Source organism: Lynx rufus, unplaced genomic scaffold (genome assembly GCF_022079265.1).
Source record: "Lynx rufus isolate CCGP_SWC_20201006 ecotype Redwood Valley unplaced genomic scaffold, mLynRuf1.p SCAF_52, whole genome shotgun sequence".
Taxonomy (NCBI): Eukaryota; Metazoa; Chordata; class Mammalia; order Carnivora; family Felidae; genus Lynx; species Lynx rufus.
Genome location: NW_025814870.1, coordinates 725,560 through 738,879, shown reverse-complemented (window position 1 = coordinate 738,879; position 13,320 = coordinate 725,560). Strand labels below are relative to the sequence as shown.

The 13,320-nt window shown below is 36.5% G+C and overlaps 1 protein-coding gene across 1 annotated transcript in view; it reads left to right on the top strand.

The window, feature by feature from the left end:
* CLIC2 (chloride intracellular channel 2) overlaps nucleotides 1-13,060 on the top strand; it is a 28,901-nt gene extending 15,841 nt beyond the window's left edge. The window contains exons 4-6 of the mRNA XM_047100714.1: nucleotides 10,789-10,895; nucleotides 11,567-11,748; nucleotides 12,659-13,060. Of these exons, the coding sequence (XP_046956670.1) occupies nucleotides 10,789-10,895; nucleotides 11,567-11,748; nucleotides 12,659-12,820 (451 nt within the window). The 3' untranslated portion in view covers nucleotides 12,821-13,060. The remainder of the gene's footprint in view (nucleotides 1-10,788; nucleotides 10,896-11,566; nucleotides 11,749-12,658) is intronic.
* The last annotated feature ends 260 nt before the right edge of the window (nucleotides 13,061-13,320 follow it).

Sequence of the window (13,320 nt, the reverse complement as noted above, 5' to 3'; positions counted from 1 at the left end):
TTAGGCCAAAATAAAAAAAAAAATGCTATGAGATGTAAAACTGAGCAGATGTAATCACAACAAGGACAGAAGAAGTAAATGAATGAATAGGTTATACAGAATATAAAATTATGGAAAATGATGAGGCTGAAAAGGAGGGAGAAAGAAAACTATTGGATCACAAATATAGACTTAGGGAACTCAGCGATTGTATACCGTGCAATACTATCCATATCATAGGAGTTCCAGAAGAAGAAGGGGGAAAGGGGACACAAGGTTTTATATCTGAGAACCCCTAATCTGGGGGGAAGGGAAACAGGCATTCAAGTCCAAGAAGCACAGAGAACTCCCCTCAAAATCAACAAAAACAGGTCAACACCAAGACATATCATAGTGAAACCTTCAAAATACAAAAACAAAGAGATAATTCTGAAAGCAGCTAGAGACAAAATGTCGTTAACCTACAAAAGTAGACATATAAGGTTAGAAGCAGATGTGTCCACAGGCCTTCTGGCAGGCCAGAAGGGAGTGGCAAGATATATTCAATGTACTAAACAGAAAAATATGCAGGCAATAATACCTTATCCAGCAAGTCTGCCATTCAGAATAGAAGGAGAGGTACAGAGTTTCCAAGACAAGCAAAAACTAAAGGAGTTCATGAACACTAAACAAGCTCTGCAAGAATTATTAAAAGGAACACTTTGAGCAGGAAAGAGAGACCAAAAGCAACAAAGACTAGAAAAGAACAGAGACAATCTACATGAGTAGCGACTTTCAGGTAATACAATGACACTAAATTCATATCTATCAATAATTACTGTAAGTGTAAATGGACTAAGTGCTCTAATCAAAAGACATAGGGTCAGAATGGATAAAAAAAAAAGACCCATTGATATGCTGCTTACAAGAAACTCATTTTAGCCCCAAACTCACTTCCAGATTGAAAAAACAATTGAAGATAAATTGAAGAATAATGTATCATATTAATGGACATCAAAAGAAAGCTGGAGTAGCCATACTTACATCAGACAAACTAGATTTAAACAAAAAACTGTTATAAGAGATGAAGAAAGGCACTATATCATAATAAAGGGGTCTATACAACAAGATCTAACAACTGTAAATTTTATGCCTCTAACTTGGAACAGCCAAATATATAAATCAATTAATAACAAACCTAAAGAAACTCACTGATGATAATACAATAATACAGGACTTTAACACCCCACTTATATCAATGGACAGATCACCTAAGCAGAAGATCAACAAGGAAACAATGGCTTTGAATGATACACTGGATCAGATGGAATATTACTCAGCCATAAAAAAGAATGAAATCTTGCTATTTGCAACGATGTGTATGGAGCTAGAGAGTATTATGCTAAGCAAAATAAGTCAGTCATAGAAAGACAAACACCATATGATTTCACTCATAGGTGGAATTTAAGAAACAAAACAAATGAGCAGAGGAGAAAAAGAGAGAGAAAGACAGAGAGAGAGAGAGAGAGAGAGGCAAACCAAGAAACAAACTCCTAACTATAGAGAACAAGGTGATGGTTACCAAAAGGGAGGTGGGTGGGGATGGGTAAAAGAGGTGATGGAGATTTAGGTGTTATCACTCTTTAAATCTGTGCCAATGTGATGGGTATAGTGATATCACATTGATACTTTAAATTGCATTTCCCTGAATAATAGGTGAATTTGAGCATCTTTACATATGTTGATTGATCATTTGGTTTTGTTCTGTGAATCATCTTGTCAAATCCTTCTGATTTTCTGTTGGCTTATGTATCAGTAGGGTTTGCATTCAATTCTGATAACTAGAGATGAAAAAAGTGGCTTAAATAAATACGGGTTTTATTTTTCTCACATAATGAGCCAAGAATGAGTCATTGTAGGGATGGAATGATGGTTCCATGACTTCACTGGGGACCCAAGCTCTTTCTAATCTCTCTTCTGTGCTATCCTTCAGGTGAGGCTTCCAGTCTCAAAGTTAATTCGTGGTGACAATATGTCCGCTGGAATTCCAGGCAACAGATCTAATTCCCACACAAGAAGAAGGAAAAGGACAAAGAACAAAAGATGCAAGCTAGATTTTTTAAAATGTTTATTTATTTTTGAGAGAGATAGACAGACAGAATGCAAGGAGGGGAGGGGCAGTGATAGAGGGAGACAGAGAATCCGAAGCAGGCTCCAGGCTCCGAGCTGTCAGCACAGAGCCCGATGCAGGGCTCGAACTCACAACCATGAGATCATGACCTGAGCTGAAGTCGGACGCTTAACCGACTGAGCCACCCAGGCGCCCCAAAAGGTACAAGCTAGATTTAAGAAGTTTTTGCAGAAGCCACATCAACAATTTGCATTATTTACATTTCATCATCCAAAAATAATTCACATGGTCACATATAAATATAAAGGGGACCTAGGAAATGTAGTTTTTATCCAGGTATATCACCACCCCTAATAAAACAAAAACAAGTTTTAGTTAATGAAAGGAAGGAAAGAAGGAAGAGAAAGAAAGACAGAGAGATAGGTACAGAACTGTGTTATCAGCCATAGTCTGCTTCTTACATGCAACACACTTACTCCCAAGAGATACAACTTCCAAGTTCCATATAGTTACTGCATCCTGCTCAAAGTTCAAGATCTTTGGGTGATGTGCAACATCTCCATTAGATACTAATTGTAGGGCAATTAAATAAATTAAAAGACAAGTTTTCTCCACCAACTCCTTGATGCACTCGATATATCATGGTAGAGCAGGAACTGGATAGCTGGAATAAAAACTTCCATTTTTAAAAGGATAATGATAAAAAAGGATAGGATAACACACAGCAATCACCGGTTCATAACAGTTACCATTGTTAGAGAAACAGCTGAAAGACGTTCTAGGTATTGGCATTACAAACAATGCTAAAATGTACTTTCTTTTTACAAAGCCCTCCAGAGTGATTATTTTGCTAGATATGGAAGTCCTTCCATATAAACTTCATATAAAAACTTAAAACCTGTTAGATACCCACATCAATAAAATGAGGGAGTATGGAACTCCAAAAATCTATCCCTCCATGAAAGCAATGAATAGCTTGGGGGGAAAAACCGTCAGAATCAGCTTTTCCAGAACTCTGGAATCTAACCAAAAATTTACAACACTGAAGGAAATATTAATAAAGAAAAAAAAGCTGAATTTTAGTAAAAGAGCCTTGTGGCATTTTAGATTATCTTGTTACCATATTCCACTCCCCAGTCTTAAGCAGCCTTAAAGATAGTAGTCCACATTGTGGGTGCAGGATACTGGTATCAGAAGACATGATATGGGCTTTTTTCTCAAAAATTGTGGTTATGTGGTTTGGCCTAGTGGCACCCTGAAGGATTGGCTTGAGGGTTCGTGTTTTTTCACCTATCCTGGAGCTTTCCCAGGGTTGAGGCAGGCTCTTTGGTGGCATTCATGGAAGGCATTTAAAGGCACATGTATTAGCCATTGCCACATGGGGAAAGGAATAGCACTTGAGGAAAGCAATAGACAAACTGAAAAGCCTGGGAAGAAATAGGCTGGATGTTTGGAGGATATGTAGGGGAATATGGGCTTTAAAAAAGCTTTCATGTATTCTAAGGACTCTAGAAGCCCATGCACATGTCCAGGTTTAGGCCTATGCTCAGAAAAGACCTGAGAAGACCCTAAGCTCTTACTTCTGGCTTCAGGCACCATGCAAGCAGAAATTGAAGGCTAGGGGCACCTGGGTGGCTCAGTCGGTTAAACATCCAACTTCGGCTCAGGTCATGATCTCGCGGTTTGTGACTTAAAGTCCCACATTGGGCTCTGTGCTGATAGCTCAGAGCCTGGAGCCTGCTTCCGATTCTGTGTCTCCCTCTCTCTGCCTCTCCCCTGCTTGTGCTCGCTCTTTCTCTCTCTGTCTCTCAAAAGTAAATACACATTGAAAAAAAAAGAAATTGAAGGTTAAGCTGTAAACTGCATACATAAGCATTGAAGGAGAGCCTCAACTCAGAGAAAGACTGCAAACACTGGGATACGTTTTCTTTCTTGGTTTGTTTGCTTGGTTGGTTGGTTTGATTCCAGGAGAATAACAAAATATCCATTAAATCAATAACTAACCAAAGATAGTGGGACAAATATTTCAGTAGCCCCAAACAACAAAGAACACAGAGTTTAAAAAATTACTTCAGAAAATTTACTAAACAAATAAACAATACTCATAATAAGCAGCAACACAAACCCCAAGGAATGGAAGGATCTGATTTTCAGAGTTTCTACCTTATAATATTTGAGCATCCAGTTTTCAAGAAAAAAATATAATTCATGTCAAGAAACAAGAAAGTATGGCCCATTCACAGGATAAAAAAGAAATTAATAGAATCTGTTCCTGAGAAAATCCAGATATGTGATTCAATAGACAAAGACTTTACATCAACTGTCTTAAATATGTTTAGAATGCTAAAGAAAGCCATAAACAAAGAACTAAAGGAAACCACAGAGAGCATCCTCAGCATAGAGAGAACAGCAATAAAAAGAAACTGTAAAAAGGAACCAAATAGAAAATCTGGAGTTGAAAAGTACAATTACTAAAATGAACAATTCACTAGAGGGTTTCAACAGCAGATTTGAACATATAAAAGAGGTAATAAGCGGGGCGCCTGGGTGGCGCAGTCGGTTAAGCGTCCGACTTCAGCCAGGTCACGATCTCACGGTCTGTGAGTTCGAGCCCCGCGTCAGGCTCTGGGCTGATGGCTCGGAGCCTGGAGCCTGTTTCCGATCCTGTGTCTCCCTCTCTCTCTGCCCCTCCCCCGTTCATGCTCTGTCTCTGTCTGTCCCAAAAATAAATAAAAAAAAAACGTTGAAAAAAATTAAAAAAAAAAAGAGGTAATAAGCAAAAGTGAGCATAAATTGATTGAGATTATCCAGTCTGAGTAAAAGGAAGAAAATGAACAGAATCTAACAGACCAGTGGAATACCATCAAATGTACCAAGATACACATAATAGGAGTCCCAGAATGAGACAACAGAGATAAAGATGCAGAAGAATGTTTGAAGTAATAATGGCTGAAAGTTTCCCAAATTTAATTAAATACATTTATCTATACATCCAAGGAGGTCAATGAATTCCAAGTGGAATAGAGACAAAGGTATCAACACCAGGATACATTATAATCAAATTATCTAAAGCCAAAGCCAAAAATAGAATCTTGAAAGCAGCAAGAGAAAAATGACTCATCATGTAGAAGAGATATTCAGTAAGATTAACAGATGATTCTCCATCAGAAACCATGGAGACCAGAAGGCAGAGAGATGACATATTAAGTGCTGAAAGAAAAAAAAATCAACCAAGAATTCCATATCTGGCAAAACTATCCTTCAAAAATGAAAGAGAAGTTAAGACATTCCACATGAACAAAAACTGAGGAATTTTGTTGCTAGTAGACCTATTCTACAAAAAATGCTACAGGGAGTCCTTCAGGCATAAATGAGAGGCCACTAGACAGTAAATTAAGGTCATGTGAAGAATAAAGAGCACCAGTAAAAAAGGGAAGCCATACTCATCTCAATGCAAAAAAAAATGGACAAAATCTGACACCATTTCATGATAATACTCAACAAACTAGGAACAGAAGGGAAGTTCCTCAACCTGACAAAAAGCATCTAATACCCACACATAACATCATACTTAATGGTAAGGGATTAAAAACTTTCCCCTTAGGATTAGGAACAACACAGGGGTACCATATCTGATACTTCTGTTTAACACTGCATTGGAAGTTTTAACCAGAGTGGTTATGAAAAAAAATAAATTAAAAGTATTCAAAGTGGAAAGGAAGAAGTAAAACTATCTCTATTTGCAGATGGCATAATCTTTCACACAGAAAATCCTTTAAAATCCACTAAAAAACTACTAGAACTCATACATGATTTAAGTACAATTGAAATATACAGATCAATATACAAAAATCAATTTTATTTATTTACACTACCAATGAATAATCCAAAAAGTAAATTTAAAAAACAATTCCATTTTCAACAGTATAAGAAATAACAAAATACTTTGGAATAAACTTAATAAAGACTTCTCTGCTGAAAATCACAAACCATTGCTGAAAGAAGACCTAAAAAATGGAAAGACATGTATATTAGTTTCTTAGGGCTGCCACAACTAAGTGCCATAAATTGAGTGGTTTAAAACAACAGAAATTTGTCTTATAGTTCTGAAGGCCAGAAGTATGAAGTCAAAGAATCAGCAGGGCCATGCTCCCTCTGAAACCTTTAGGAGAAAGATCCTTCCTTGCCTCTTCTTAGTTTCCAGTGGCTTTCCAGCAATCACTGGTGTTCTTTGACTTGTGGATCCATAATTCCAATCCTCCATCTTCACATGGCATTTTCCCCATTCCTCTGTCTTTTGAAAAGATATTCTTTTTAAGAACACTGGTAATTTGGATTAATGGGCCCACCTTACTCCAGTGTGGCCTTGTCTTAACTAATTACATATGTAACAATCATATTTCAAAATAAGGTTACATTAGTAAGTACTGGAGTTTAGGGCGCCTGGGTCGCTCAATTGGTTAAGCGTCCGACTGCAGCTAAGGTCATGATCTCGCGGTTCGTGAGTTCAAGCCCCATGTTGGGCTCTGTGCTGACAGCTCGGAGCCTGGAACCTGCTTCAAATTCAGATTCTGTGTCTCCCTCTCTGTCTGCCCCTCCTCTGCTCGCACTCTGTCTCTCTCTCTCTCAAAAATAAATAAACATAGAAATTAAAATTAAAAAAGAAAATACTGGAGTTTATGACTCCAATATATCTTTTTGGGGGGACACAATTCAACCCATACAAACATCCAATGTTTGTGGACTAGAAGACTTAATTTTATTGATAGAAATATTCCCCAAAAAGATCTACTAATTCAATGCAACCACAATAAATATTCTAATGGTGTTTTTGCAGAAATAAAAAAAACCAATGCTCAAATTCATATGGAATTGCAAGAGACCACAAATAGCCAAAATAGTCTTGATAAAGACAAAGTTGGAGGACTCACACTTCCTGATTTCAAAACTTACTACAAACCTACCATAATCACAATGGTGCAATGCTTGCATAAGAATAGACTTATAAGTCAATAGTGGAGAAATGAGAGTCCAGAAATAAGCCCATACATCAAAGGTCAATTGATTTTCAAGAGTGCCAAAACCATTCAGTGACGAAAGAATAGTCTCCCCCACAAATCATTCTGGGAAAACTAGATATTCACATGCAAGAGAAAAAAGTTAGACCCTTACCTCATACCATAAACAAAAATTAACTCAAAGCACATCAAAGACCTAGACATATGGGCTGAAACTATAAAACTCTTAGAAGAAAACATATGGGTAAATCTTCAGGACCTTGTATTTGGCAATAGAATCTTAGATATGACACCAAATGCACAGCAATGAAATAAAAAGTAGATAAATTAGAGTTCATCAAACTAAAACCATTTGTGCATCAAAGAACACTATCAAAAAAAAAAAAAGAAAGGGGCGCCTCGGTGGCGCAGTCGGTTAAGCGTCCGACTTCAGCCAGGTCACGATCTCGCGGTCCGTGAGTTCGAGCCCCTCGTCAGGCTCTGGGCTGATGGCTCAGAGCCTGGAGCCTGCTTCCGAGTCTGTGTCTCCCTCTCTCTCTGCCCCTCCCCTGTTCATGCTCTGTCTCTCTCTGTCCCAAAAATAAATACACGTTGAAAAAAAAAATTTAAAAAAAAAAAAAAGAAAAATTAATCAAAAAAAATGGGAGACAGTGTTTCCAAATCATGTATCTGATAAAGGTCTAGCTTCCACAATATATAAAGAACTCTTACAATTCAACAACAGAAAAGCAAACAACCTAATTTTAAAAGTGTCAAGAAAGTAGACATTTCTCAAGAGAATATATGCAAATGCCTAATGAGCACATGTAAAGATGCTTAACATCATTAGTTATTGGGGAAATGCAGATCAAAACCATAGTGAGATAACACTTAAAAGCCACTAAGATGGCTATCACGAAAAAGAAAAAAAACAGGAAATAGCAAATGCTTACAAAAATGTGGAAAAATTGGAATTCTCATACGTTGCTGGTAGAAATGCTGCCATTGTGGAAAAAAATTTGACAGTTACTCAAAAATTTCAACATAGAGTTACCACATAGCCCAGCAATTCTATTCCTAGATATATACTCAAAAGAACTGAAAACAGGTATTCAAACAAAAACGTGTACACAATCATAGCAGCACTATTTACACTAGCCAAATGGTGAAAACAATATAATATCCATCAAGTGATTACTGGATAAAGAAAATGTGGTCTATCCAGACAATGAAATATTATTCAACCATAAAAAAGAATGAAGTACTGATACATACCAGGATATGAGCCTTGACCATCATACTAAGTGAAATAAGCCAAACACAATAGGCCACATATTGTATGATTCCATTTATATGAAATGTCTAGAATAAGCAAGTCCATAGAGACAGAAAGATTAGTGGTTCCAGGGACTGAGAGGAGGTGTGAATGGGGAGTAACTGCTAATGGGAACTTTGAAGTTTATAATATAGTTTTGTTGACTATAATCACTATGCTGTGCTTATTTATCTACTAATTGCAAGCTTTTAACATTTAAACATCTCCCCAATCCCCCCACCAAGGTGCCTCCAGTAACTATAATTTTACTCTCTTTTTTATGATTTTTGCTTTTTAGATTCTACATATAAGTTAGATCATACAGTATTTGTCTTTGTCTGACTTATCTCACCTAGAATAATGTCCTCCAGGTCCATTCATGTTGTTAGAAATGGTAGGATTTCCTTCTTTTTTATGGTTGAATAATATTCCATTGTATATACACCACATGTCCTTTATCCATTCATCCACTGATTTACATTAGGTTATCAACCTAAGTGCCAGTCCTATGTTCTTTGATGAGGTTTTGTTTTGTTTTGTTTTGTTTCATATTGGTTCTATACCTTTGTATTAAGTTATTTCTAAATATTTTATACTTTATCACAATTGTAAATGGAATATGCTACTAATATCTATTTCCATCTGGTTATTGGTAGCATAGAAAACTTATTTTTTTAATGTTTGACTTGTATTAGCCACCTTACCAAAATATCTCATTAATTCTGTCTTGTTCCTAAATTTAATGTAAATGGTTTTAAAGTTACCATTTAGAATGTTGTTTGTCTTATTTGTTAGTGCACTCAGCACAATGTTGAAGACAAGTAGTGATAATGATTATTCTCATCATTTACTCATTTTAAGGGAAACAGTTCTAACATTTCACCATGTAATATGGTGCTTGCTGAAAGTTTTTGATGGATATATTTTATCAAGTTAAGGAAATTAATGAATTAGTTTAATCATTCAATAAATATTTACTGAGTACTTACTATCAAACAATATTCTAGACACTTGAAACACATCAGTGATTAAACCAGGCAAAAACACTGTCTTAGTAGACCTTACATTCTAGTTGGGGAAGACAATAAATAGGCAAGATTAAAAAGCAAAATGGAAACTATTTTAGATGATGTTAAATACTAAGAAAAAATAAAACTAGGGAGTAAAGTATGGGGTAAGGGCAGGGTAAGGTTGCAATGTTAAATAGAGTGGGCAGAGGAAGGTCTCACTTAGAAATATAAAAACAAGATCCGAAAGAAGAAAGGGAGTAGGTCATGTGCATACATAAAGGAAATCACTCCATTTAAGGGAAGACTAAGTGAAAAAGCCTTGGGGCTGGAGCTTGTCAGGTCTATTTGAAGAACAGCAAAGAGGTAGGTTTCAAGTGTAGTGAGTGGAGAAAAGAGTAGGAGGAAATGACAGCAGAGTGGTAAGATAGGGTCAGATCACATCAGTCCCTGTAGACTACTATGAGGACTTGGGGTCTGAGTCTGAATGAGATGGGGGCATTGCGAGGTAATAAGTAGGGGAGATACATGATACAATTTACCTTTTAACATGATTGCTCTGGCAGCAAGTGGAAAATAGTCTAAGAGTGTGGGGGACAAGCATGGGAGTGGGGAGAATAGTCAAAGAGCTATTGCAGTAGTATAAGACTTGGACAAGGCAGAGGGCAGTGGAGGTGGTGAGAAGTGGATAAGTTCTGGGTATATTTTGAAAGATAAACTGGATAGAATTGCTAATGGAGCAAATATGGGGAGGGAGAGAAAGAGAGGTATTAAGGAAGATGACTGTTTGACCTGATCATTTCTAGTTGCTAGTGGGGTTTTTTTATGACTAGGAATTGCTTTGCAATAATTTTTCTGCATCTACTCATGATAATATGGTATTATTTAATTTCTTAATGTGGTGGATTACATTATTACATTATTTAATTTTTATTATGCTAAGTGAACTTTGTATTACTAAGGAGAGGACATCTTGGCTACCTTTTTCCATGCTCTCTATCCTCTTTATTCCTTCATTTTTATGGAATTTACAATAATTTAAAGCCATATTTTTTCCTACTTAGCTTTAAAAATGTATTACCAACAACATATCTTCTGCCAAATAGGCTTTCAGGAACAAGTATGGGGGACTTAACTACCATTTAAAACATTGTTCCTACAGGTAAATGGCCTTTGAATTTTCCACAGCTTGTTTCCTAGTGAACTTTAGAAACTAAAGTATTCTGATATTGGGAAAAATATATATTTACAAATAGAGATTCTCAGAACCCTCTGTTTCCAGCACAATTTTCTAAACCTCCATTTTCAGTAGAGTACAAGCTAGGACACTTGGTCTCTGACTTATGTGTGAATAATCATGCAGTGATGTTTCTTTTTAAGGTATCCTCACCTGAGTCCCAAGAACAAGGAGTCCTTTGATGTGGGCTGCAACCTCTTTGCCAAGTTTTCTGCATACATTAAGAATACACAAAAAGAAGCAAATAAGAGTACGATACCTTTATTTAAATTTCTATTTCTCTCACACATTTGCTGACTCCCACAGTCTCACTCAGCTAACATGGGATTTTCCTCAATATGTAATATATGTTGGGGAATGCACTCTTCCTCTGATTTTTTTCTTTTCTCCTTTGAAATTCCTTTCCATGAAATTTTATTAAATTTAGAGCCCAAGATTCAATATAGCAATTACTAACTTGGCTCAATTAGAGCATTGACATGCTAGGAGTTAACTAACTGCAGGACTGTATTTTTTAGCCCCCCCCCAACTTTTCCTGTGTGCCTTTAAGGTTTCTTAAACTATAGCATCTACTATCTCCCATGACCATTCTTGAATGGGTTTACTGTATTCTGAGTCATAAGAGCTATTAGTTTCTGATTCCACTTTCTGACTTTTCTGTGTTTAGTAATAACATATGTGACTTTTTCTTTCTTTGACTCTCCTTCCAATGCTCCTCAAGAAGAGTCAAAGAGCATTTGATTAAACACCTGATTCTGTCTTATCAGTGGGTAGTTGAGTTCTAGTTAACCATTTAGATTTTGAAGGGCCAGTGTAAGCAATGTGTATAGATAGAGATGTCTAAATGTGTGAAAAGCTTATGTAAAATGTAGTCATGAAGACAAAACGTTTATTAGTAACCTTCTGACTTCTTTGCCTCAGATTTTGAAAAATCTCTGCTCAGAGAATTTAAACGTCTGGATGACTACTTAAACACCCCGCTTCTGGATGAAATTGATCCAGACAGTGCTGAGGAACTCACAGTTTCCAGAAGATTGTTCTTGGATGGGGACCAGCTGACACTGGCTGACTGCAGCTTGTTACCCAAACTGAACATTATTAAAGTAAGCCTTTGTAGGGCATACTGAATGGTTTGGGAGGGGGTTGGGAGTTGCCAGCATGAAACACAGTGACTATTTAGTGTGATATTGTTATAGGATGGCTTTGTCATCATTATACATGGTATATATCTCCTTTTTCTCCTTAGGAAAAAAAAAATCCACAGTGATCTCCTCTGGGAACCATAAAAATTTGTTTCTTTCTTCCCAAATCAGAAGGTGCTTTCCACTGGCTTATCTATAAAACAAGAGTAAGGAGTACCTGGGTGGCTCAGTCAGCTGAGCATCTAACTCTTGATTTTGGCTCAGGTCAAGATCTCATGGTTCCTGAGTTCAAGTCCCGCATGGGGCTCTGTGCTGACAGTGCAAAGCTTGCTTGGGATTCTCTCTCTCTCTCTCTCTCTCTGCCTCCCATGCTTGCATGCATGCTCTCTCAAAATAAATAAATAAACTTAAAAAAACAAGGGTAATATTACCCATTTCATAGAATTGTTGATTAAATTAAAGCATGTAGAATGCTTAGAACAGTGTCATAACAAATGATAAATAATGTGAGCTACTAGTAATATCATGATGACTTAATCATTGATTTAATAAATTCTTATTGAACAGAACTTATTCTGTCTCAGGTCCTATGCCAAACACACAGAATACATAAAGAAATAAGACATAGTTGGGACCCTAAGCAAACTTAGTCTAGTGGAGAAATTCTTCTGATAATCGCAGAATAAATTTAAATATGATTACACAAATATAGCTTTGTCTACATTTGTAAAAAAAAAACTTTAAAGTAGTAAGTGCAAGATTATTTTTGTGCAGATAACATGTCCTTAATGATCTTGACTCTTGAAATATGTTTCTCCATACTAAGCATGTCATTGATGCCTTTTATTACCGTTTTTTCCCAAAACCCTAGGTTGCTGCCAAGAAATACCGTGACTTTGACATTCCAGCAGAATTCTCAGGAGTCTGGCGCTATCTTCACAATGCCTATGCCCGTGAAGAATTTATCCACACATGTCCTGAAGACAAAGAAATTGAAAACACCTATGCAAGTGTGGCTAAACAGAAGAGTTAAGGCAACTCTTTCCGTAGAAAAAGCCCTCTTTTCACTTGTCATAAAGGTTTCTGGAAATAAGAATATGGAAAATACTGTTTCCTCTATTCAACTCTCATGAAAAGAATGCTGTATTTTCTGTATCTGGCCAGTCCAAACTATCTTCCCACTATGTATTTTAAAGTTCTTTATATTTTCACTTACTTTTCTTTATTTCTATGGCATAAGCACTGCAATATTAAATGACACGGAAAGCATCAAGATCTTTTGCTATTTAATTGAATTCCTAGAATGCATTATGTGTAAGCTCAACAGACGGCTGAACTTACAAATGACATAAGTAGAGCCACAATCTTAAACTCCTGAGTTTATTTTCTGATATGAATAATAAAATCAGAGAGTGAGTATATCAGAAAGGCAAATCCTAAATGAATTCTTTTAAAAATCAGCTCTAAATACAGATCAAGACCAACTGGTATTAGAATGGCATTAAACATTTAGAAATATGACTGTGTCATAGT